The 10,022-nt window shown below is 41.7% G+C and overlaps 1 protein-coding gene across 1 annotated transcript; it reads right to left on the bottom strand.

The window, feature by feature from the left end:
- Positions 1-1,699: 1,699 nt before the first annotated feature.
- On the bottom strand, positions 1,700-2,020 carry RB195_010416 (uncharacterized protein; the record flags this gene model as incomplete). Its single annotated transcript, XM_064191409.1, has 1 exon — positions 1,700-2,020. One exon carries the CDS (start codon positions 2,018-2,020, stop codon positions 1,700-1,702), a length of 321 nt encoding a protein of 106 aa, XP_064048992.1.
- Positions 2,021-10,022: the final 8,002 nt, after the last annotated feature.

Below are 10,022 nucleotides of genomic sequence, written 5' to 3'. Positions count from 1 at the left end.
CTTTTCTGTTGATATCTTCAACAAATCATTTATATCTGCGTTGTAAGCTGATGATGGCGAGGAGCCTACACTTCAGGGTACCTAACCAAAAGTTCATAGAGCAAAGAAGGAGCAATGTCCGGATTCTAGATGAGGTTTGCCCCACTTCTATTCCACAGTACATGGTCGCTTATTACCGATTCCATTCATTTTTTACTACAAAGATCCTAGGATTTCTCATGAGTTGGTTTCCAACAACAGTCTACTAATAAATGTTACAGCCATTCTAATTAAATTATAGATGTGTGATCTGGGATAGATATCAGTACATAGAAAATGCTTCGCAATGACAGCGCACTGAACGTAGAACGTTCCCTTGGTCACAGAGTAAGCGACTGCAGTCAGGAAAAGCAGATGTCGTTGTGCATGTGTTCGACGTAGATATAATTGGTCACCATGCTAATGCTGAGAAAAAGAAATAGAAGTGAGTGCTGGGACAGTGTGGAATGCAGGATTATAGAGAAAATGCTGCAATAGGAGAGCTGTAGTGTTCCGTTGCATACACATTCATTGGCGCCGCGTCATCGCAATGCTTTTCACAGCGTGGAGACGTAGTTGCCTTGCTTTTGCTGTACTCCGCAGTTGCAGTATTCCAAGAAGCAAGATTATAAAAGGAGCGAATAAAACTGATGGCGGTGATTGAGCTTACACTGCAGGGCTGGTAAGCCAAAGCATCGATCTCTGCATTGTAAACTACCACCGGAGGAGGAGCAGGCGGCATAGCATACAAAGAATACGAGAGAAGAGGAAGAGAGGCACGAGAGAACTCCCACATAAGAAGGGAGCTCTCTCTTTCTTAGCACGCAATGCTCTCGGCGGTGTCCGCGTAAAACATGCCTGTGGCGCCACCACATTCGGGTTCACGGAGACTTGTTGCTTTCGAAAGCGATACATTTCCGGTATCCCCGCCCACTGCACGACGAACCTAGTCGTTCGAAGGCCATAAGATCCACCAAAAAGCCAGGCAGTAAATGAAGAGGAGACTGGTTCTGAGTATTGTGGCGATACAAATAACTGTTGACCGAAAAAACTTTGGTATTTTCGAAGCAGTCGTGTCTTTCCTTTTAGAATTGGTTGAAAATTTAGAACAAAGCTTGGAATGGATCTTATTGTCGTCATCAATCAGATCCATTTCCATGATTTACAGACTGCAGAACAAGGATCACAAAATATGATTTATGCATTTCGAAGTTTGACGTGAGGACGAATTTACCGCTTTCTTATCTTTTTGTCGAAAACTACCCACATGTGGATCTGCGCGTTTCGCCTATAAGAGATGATGAATGGTTATTCCCTTTTCTGCTTTGCTACCAACTACCACAACTTGTTTTTTGCAGGAGATCCAGAAGAAACCTCCTTGCATGTTTGTAGAACTAAAAAAATTATGTTCGAAGTTCTCCGGACTCGTCTTCTCTGACCAAGGTCTCAAGAGAATGGCTAGCTTGCTAAGAATTAGAGTCTGATATCGCTGCAGAAAGCAAATCATTTTCATGTAGGAACTCCTAACTATTGAAATAATGAAAGCACACTACTAAAGAGCTAAATGCATCAGGTGTTCGGGTTCAGTGAATTGTACTGTGCGTTAGTTCGACCACAAAGAAAGCTTGAGTAGGAGATCAATTCATTCAATGATCAGATTAAAAAGTATATAACGAGGCACTCACTTCGCTGTGGTTTCTGATTTCAGGAGCAATAGGAGTGGTGACAGTGCCAAAAAGCAAGCTGCGGATATAGGTTGACCACAGATGCTGAGTGTCTGGCATTCCCCCGTGCCAGTCACTCTCTCCTCTCGTTCATCAGTACAACCGACCAGCTGCTGCATCCCAAGTTGCGAAGGGACAACCGATGTGTGAGAGAGGTCGAACAGAAACGAGGATAACTGAGCACCGGTTGCACTCTCATCAACTTTCGTACCTACGATATCCAAGGTGTATACTGTCCATGTCGTAAGAGTCATTTTTGCGGCTACTAAGGGTATCATTATGGATAACAAAAGTAGTAGTTCTCGTCAAACTTTTGACAAAGCATTTTCTAATACATTTTTGTCCTCAGTCAATGATGTAATCATTATTATTACTGATGAACTTCTGCTTTCTGATGTGCCAAGTTTCTATTCCAGACCTGAAAAATGATGGCAATCAATGTTGACGATGACAACGATAGTCCTTGGTTAAAAAACTAACATAAAACAACATTGCTTTTCCGTACCCCTAGCGCGTAATCCTTTCCTTGAAATTTCTTGGAAACTCATTCTAACATTTATTCTAAAAAATCACGATCCTGTTGTATTGAACGAAATCGTATATCTCAACGATCACCCCTTATTGGAAGTGTATCGTGCAGTAATTCTGGGAAAGAAGTTCCTCCACAGGACCACTTCTAGGTGTGAAAAAGCAGAAGACGATAGCAACATGCAAAGAAAAGAATTCTGGACGTTTCAGAAGCATAACATGGAAGTAGAACACCTTTCAAGAGAACTATCAGCGATAGAAACATGAATTATGAAATCCCCTCAAAATCACCTCAGCCTTTATTTCTACTACAAAACAAATTCTTTTTTTCTCCTCGAGATGCGGGGTTCTCTTTCTCTGTCGTATTCTTTTGGTTTACTTTCTAAGCAAAAATTAAATGAGTGAGATAAAACGCGGAATAGTTTTCGGTCAATTACTTCGGATGTGCTTTGAGAACGCAGCCAGATTTTCTCCTAGACAAAATCCAGAACCCAATCTACATCCGGTTGTCAAACCTCCCAAAAAAATGGGACCTGACGGCTGACGAAGAATTCCTGGAAGTGCAGGCTTATGTGCTTGGGGCTATCATGCCGTGGTATTCACGAAATTTCTCGAAGGTGCCCCAGGTTGTTGGTTCTTTACACTGTTCACTATTTTACTAAGAATCTATCTCGCTCACGCAATCGTATAACTGATCAGTCTGGATTTGATAAAAAATGAAACCTTTCCAAACAAATCTTTTTGAGAACCAATTACTATGCGAAAACGAGAAGATCGAGTTACTGAACACAGTTGGTGTCTGAAAAAATGTTGGTCGTTGGAAAGCAATCTGGGATTAAATACTGAGGTGCTGAAGAGCTCGAACACTTTGGCGCACCAAAAAGTCGCAGCAGTTTACGAAAGGTTTATAAGAGCGTTTGCGTATACAAGTATACAATGAATTGCGGCAAGTAACCATCTGGTCGGCATCTTATCCTCCCAGACAGGTCAAGTAACAATTTGTTGAGCTTGAAAGGATGGAAGGCTTAGTTAGCTTAGAGCAGGTTTGAACCATCGACCTTGCTAAAGTTGAGAGGATCTCTTCTCAATCGTGCAAATGCTCGCTTTAATAGCGATAACACCACTAAGGAGCCCAACGCTAGAGATAATTATACAACATAACAACATAACAACATAGAAACCATGGCAAGTCCTAAAATGGAATTTTTTATGTAAAAGTGGAAATTTTCATGTAAATGTTTTCCATGTAAATGTGTAAATTCACACGCGTGTCTAATAATACGAGCAGCACAGCAACGACGCACGTATACATGTACATGTTTTTCCATCTAGGAAAAAAGGAAAAAAAAAGCTAAAAATATTTGCTATTTGTATGTATAGATCACGCTCCATTCTAGCCTTCCAATGTTCTATGACACAGGAACTTTTCTAGGAAATACCTAAAACTTTTAATTCCTTCTTGATGAACTTGATGAAAGCGAGGAACAAAAGAATATCGTTCGATGCTATTAATCAACGAATCAACAGGTAAATCATTCTTCTTCTTCTCTAATGCAGTAAAGTGTTTATGGCTATGTTTCCGAGGAAAAAAGGAAGGGAACTGTACTGCTGCGATCACTAGATATTTTAAATTAAGCGCGGTCAACACACATTACGCTGAAGAATGTGGGATGCAGGTAGGTGGATGCATGGATGGTTCTGAAAATCATTCCTTTATGCATCATTCTGCAAATAGGATGGGTTTTCAATGAACCAGAGATCACTGTCTTAAGGTGAAAGCTAGAAAGGTGAACAAGATTTCGCTGGACTTTGTGAGACTTTTCTTTTGGAGCCTAAAAGGTCCTTGTATCTACCATTATCATATCCTGAAAAAAACACTGAAAAGTGCGGATTTCTTCAGAGACACGTAACAAATTGAATTTCAACATTCTAGTTCATAATCTGTCCATTTGCACAGTATAGGCCTCTGAAAGGAACTTTTCGATGTTGGATTCACTCTAGCAGCAGGATGTAATTTGCAAAATAAAGCAATAAACGAAGCACTTTTAGAGACTCAGGAATCGCGTGCATCGAAGGCCTCGGTTTACCGAATATCCGTATGCAGGTTTGAGAAGGGATTTGTAAGGTGTAGCTTTTCGTGCCGACACTTACGAACTACGTCTCGCACCCTCTCCGCCGTCTTAAAACTTCTCTGCATGATGCAAGGAAGAAAACAATATGCATTGTCATAACACTAGTAACCTTTCCGAACTACTAGTGGCCGTCGGTGGAACGGAAGGGAAGACATGACTGTATTGAAGAACCTTCAGATCGCTCAGAAGCTTTACGGAGAGACCATTCATGGAATCTCGCACTTCCACCCAACCGCACCTACCAAAAACCCTTTTTTCCACTCAGACCATTTTTGTGCGCTAAACATGGAACTCGTCTGGAAAAGGCAGGTGTAGGATGGGTGTCAGATCATCGTAAGAACATCTTTCGTCTTACGCTTATCGTCATCGGTCCAAAGTTCTCAAGTTGATTGGATCATCGCCTGATTCGTTGATGATTTTCCTTCTCACAAAACGCAGAGAAAGTTGCAAGGTTCACAAGACGAAGTTTCAGGACTATCATTGAAGGGTCTTTTACTTTCGAACTTCCCGCAATAAAATGACGAAATTAGTTTTGCTTAGTACTATTTACTTTTAATTTTAATTTCTATTCTAAGCTGCTACTGTAGGTCTAAGATTTGGACCTGCCCTAAAGCAAATCAAGCATTTTATCCCCCGATGTCGATGAATTGTTAACAGACTTGTTTGAAGGATAGAAACACTGACTTGATACGCCTACGTCTCACTGCATTAACTGTACACTCGTACACAAACCGCAAAAGATTCCTAATCGGAGTCGGGCGTGGGGGCATCACTAGGGGATTTGTTGACGCCGTGGAATTTATCCTTTTATTCCTTTTAACTTATAAATTTCAGTAACAGAAGGAAATAAGAGCTTTTCTCCTTTGCATGAAAACACTTAGGTGGTAAACGCTTAGGTGAGAACGCTACAGGTGAGAGACACGTTTACCAACCACCTTCTCAACAGCCTATATCTGTCGGATATGTTCAACGGTGTGAGGCAGTTTTTCGAAATGACGCAAAATGCAGTAAATCTGCCTAAAAATGCATCCTAAGCTAGAGTTTCAGGGTTTCTTCAGTAATTGCCTAAATAACCTTAGAAGAATAATTATGAGAACAGATTTATGTTCAGGTGTTTGACGCAAACGATGGGCATCCTAAGTCCATGCCATCCGTTTCAGTGTGTTATGTTCCAGTCCTTATCTGCGTTGAACTTAAACGTTCTTCCACACCTGGCTTGGTGTAATTTATAAAGTGTTTCTTCTACTTTCAGCCTCCTTAATGTGGTTGACTCAGTCGGATTCGGTAACTTCTCTCTACTTTCGTTTAGGGATTATGAGCTTAGCCAACTGTTCTTGGAACTGTTTATTTGACCCTCATGACTTTTGATTCTATAGTTTTTCTCAGAACCGCTCGATTTCATTTTTCAGAATTCACCTGTAAAAATAAAAAAGCTCGCAAAAGCGAAAACTTTTTGTGGTGTTATACATAGTTGGATGTAGAAATTCGAGCTCTACATGATAATAATATTAGAATTTTTAATTTGAGTAATTCTTGTTTCCTTAGATCATTCGAGTAAAAATGGAGTATCTACATATTTGAAAAAACGGAGCATTACGACTAGTTGTATTTTTCTTTGTTAAAGAATTGAGAAGAATTGCTTATCCATCTTCTCAGGATAGGAACGCAGGATAAGATTCCCATTCTCAAATAGGGAAAACCAGCGGCAGGTTACATTTTTAGGCATTACTCCCTCTCCGCAGACAGCACAGATTCCACAAACAATTTTAGGGCGTTTCCAATCCTGATTGCACCCTAAAGGAGAAGTGTTGAGAGTGCTCAGAGTTTGGTTTTTCGATTGGTCTACTTGACATTCCATTCAAAAGTCGTGAGAAAAAGGACTAATCAACCTAAAATTACGAACACAAAAATAATGCAGAGGGAGAGAGCTTTAAAAGCAGCTAGCCGATAGTTGAACCACTACTTAACTTTCGTTTGGAGAAGAAAGCTGAAGTTTACACCACAGTGTCTCAGGCAACAACTGAGAAGCGGAACACAGCATCTAAGCTGAGGAGCTTCAGCCGAATATGAACTGAATAGATATATACTTTTCCGCCGAATGTTGACCTTTAGTTACATGGTGAACGATTTCACAACTCAATTGTTATCGTGTACTACTTTCTAAGCAGAACCAAGATTGTTATTGATCTTTATTCTGGCTAACGTTTCGGCTTCACTTCTTCGCCTTTCTCAGAGCCTGGAAAAATCAAAGACACGTGTAATCTACTCCTCAAACGCCTCGTCATCCCACAAGATGTGACTTAGCAAACAGATTATTCAAAGGCAACGTCAGAAAAGCAGACCACCATAGCGCCGACCTTGATAGCCACGAAATCGTGATGTTAGCGGACCACCAGTTGTTAGAGTTGCGCCGCTAGTAGTAACTAGTAAGGATGCCCCGCCTCTAACCCCGTAGATCAGAACCCGCAGAGCCTTAGAAACGAAATATAAAGCTAGCGAAAAAGGAGTTTACTTAGGCTGCGTAGTCCTGCTATGCACAATGATACGAAAGGGAGGTTAGGAAGTTTGAAAACCAGGAAGGGAAAAGGACCGGGAGCTTTCGGCATACTGTAAAGAGGGCACAGCGTCCATCTTTACCTGAGACGCGTCGTGCTATTCCGATACTGCACTTTTATGCCGACGGTTCATAGCTGTTGCATTCGAATACACAGTAGGGCCAAAACGACATGAAGTACGATGCAGTTGCGCACGCAGCTTCTCTCGAGGCGGTGCGGTGAAGCGGTGCGGCTAGAAGACACCGGAACCCCTGCTGGCACCACCCCCACGGCTGCAGTTTGCGATGGTCTCATCTCGGTTCCGACTGCTGCCTCCACAGTGTCGTCTCGAGCGTGTACGCAAATGCGCCGTGCGCAAATGTCGTTTTGACCCCACTACATTTGTTTCGTTTAACATGACTTGGAATCAGAACCGCTTTGCCCTCGTATACAACTTCTTTTGCAGGTACAGATGAGCACCAATCTTCCTACACATTTCTCGATGTGAGTGCTGGCCACTACCTTTTGCTTTGTGCTATCCTGTTCCTTTCCTCTCATTAGGCTCTAGAGAGCGACACTGAATATTTCAGACTTGATGGCATCAAAGACTTTTCTCCACGTTCACGATGATGCTATTGTATGTAGAATGGAGAAATTTTGGTAGCTCATAAAGCTGTTTTATGTACCAAGAAGGGACGCATTGCCAGCAACGTTTGTCTCACGTGTGTAGCTTCCCTCTCGGAAGATCTGTGAAGTCAGTTCTGATAGTGCCAGTCTTGCTACGTCACTTGTCATTTACTCGGTCTGCTCGATGTTGAGACGTTGTCCAGATCTTGTTAGACTAACGTGCCATACTTTGTGCACCTTCCCGACCTCGAGACGCGGCTGTGCCGTGATGCAGGCTGACGGAGATGGGAGTTCCTGCCGGTGCGCTCGCAGCCGCCTGCCCTCGACTGCCTGGGTGAACGGAGAAGATTTCAGGAGCTAATCTCAATCACATATATCAGATTAGCCTCTCTGGGAAGGCATTTGGCGTTTTTGCTTCTCCCATTGCTTTTCAATTAGGAGTTGTATAGCATACATAATCTGGACGAGACCATTCGCGAACTCCGAACCCTTCCCATGGCGCAGCGGCTTGTACTACTACACCGTTCCGGCGTCACGTTTGACCCTTGTGAAAAAAAACACCATAGAACAAGAAAGAAAAACTTGACTGTGACGAATTGCACACTGAGCAGCGCCTGTTGCCATAAGGGCCCGGGATGATCCTATTAAGAAAACTTCCAGCAGTTCAATTAGGGTTAGAACATGTTGGCAGGTTATGCCATCATAGTAGAACCACATGTCTCTTAATTCCATTCCACACAATTATAAAATAGAAATCGCTTATCATTTCTTTATTTATTGCACTCAAAGTACGCCAACACGTGGCGACCGAAAAACAACTATTTTGTAGAGTTGTAGAATATAAGTGTGACACATATGAACAGAAGGTGAAATAAAATAAAACGTCCTATTAAGGCACACTTTTTCAACAGACGGTTTCTCTGTTGTTTTCAATTTATAGTTGTTTATAATTACAGGAAATTTATTTATTGAAACACCTGCAGGTGTGCCATAAAGCAGAAAGAAGAACAAGATGGAACAGAATTCACTAGAATTTCGCCCGAACACAACAAGGCTGGCCCTTCATTCTTCCCTTTTTTAAATATAAAATTTTCATTCCTCAGTTTAATGGTAAAACAACAATTCCTGCTAGCTGTTATAGACACACTTCTTATAGGTTTACATTTCGTCTTTTTGTGGATTGAGCAGGGAAATGGATGATTGCAACCTTAATAGCGTAATGAGCAGACAGGCGCAGGGAGGTGGTAAGATTAACCCACAGCATCCGCCTATGCTCCGAAATTGTCGAAGGTCGACTGTTTTCCATTTCTCTGGTATCAGTGGATTGGTGCAGCACTTGTGTCACTAATTTGATACTCTGTTTGGTTCCTCGGTGCCATACGCGAACGCGTTCATTAATCTCTGCGATCTTGAACTCGAATGCATGTCTTTCAACAACTCAACTGAATAGGTTGGTTCATCCAAAAAACAAATATAATCTTAATGAAAACTAATCTTTCTTGGAGCCATGTTCTTGAGATGATCTCTTCATTTTTCAGGTCACGTCAACTAGTAGATGCTTAGTGCAATGAATCTTTTGGCTACTTTGTTTCCAGTTCCCGGTATAAGTTCGGCCATATTGTTACAACGGCAAAACAAATGAAGAACTGAACTGGCTTTATTGGATAGACGCTGTGAAAACACTACAATTACAGCGCTACGACGGTGGTGGTACATCTCACTCTTTTGGTTGATGCTTTTAAGCACCACACTTATATTAACAGAGCATCACCTATAAGGTTATCCTTATCTCAGAAGTCTGCAAAGTATTGGCATTTGAATGTTGCCCTTATTCGTCTTAATCCATCACTTTCTACGAGATACTTGTATCTTATCATGTTCTCGCTGTGCTCCTTCCTCCCTTCCAACTACATCTTCCCTGACTTTATCTGCGTTGTGGAAGAGCAAGGTTCCATCTTTAGGTCTGGTAATTGTTAACCCTCAGGATCTGAATGCTGCTTAACTCATCTATTACTATCTTAAGTCATCTTTTGCTTTGTAGCACAGCTATGCTACGGATAGAATAAGTGCAGACTCAAGACAACAACGTAATTAAAGGCATTTTTCCAGCGCAGTCTATAAATCTATAAATCTTCTTCAGCGAAATTCAGACTGTTTCGTGCGCCTCAAGCCCCGTGCATTCCGTAAACGTTCGCCTTTCCAGCATCTTAGGAAAACAATAATCGCCGCCGTTTCCCTGACCGTATATTACATTTTTGATATTGTGAGAATTGAGTGATTTATTGGAAGTGAAGGATCATTGGAGTGAACATGGGGTTTCGTGGAATTTTTCGATCAGCAGCAAACTCGTGTAGAAATTCTGCTAAGACTTTGAGAAAGCTCGCTTTCCAAAGATGTAAATAAAAGTTTGCCGTGAAACAATCTCCTGCAGAACCATTCGTAGCTTTTCGAGCAAGCAT

This window comes from Necator americanus, chromosome III (genome assembly GCF_031761385.1).
Source record: "Necator americanus strain Aroian chromosome III, whole genome shotgun sequence".
NCBI classification, from domain to species: domain Eukaryota; kingdom Metazoa; phylum Nematoda; class Chromadorea; order Rhabditida; family Ancylostomatidae; genus Necator; species Necator americanus.
The sequence above is the reverse complement of the archived record's forward strand: the minus strand, read 5'-3'. Positions and strand labels throughout refer to the sequence as shown.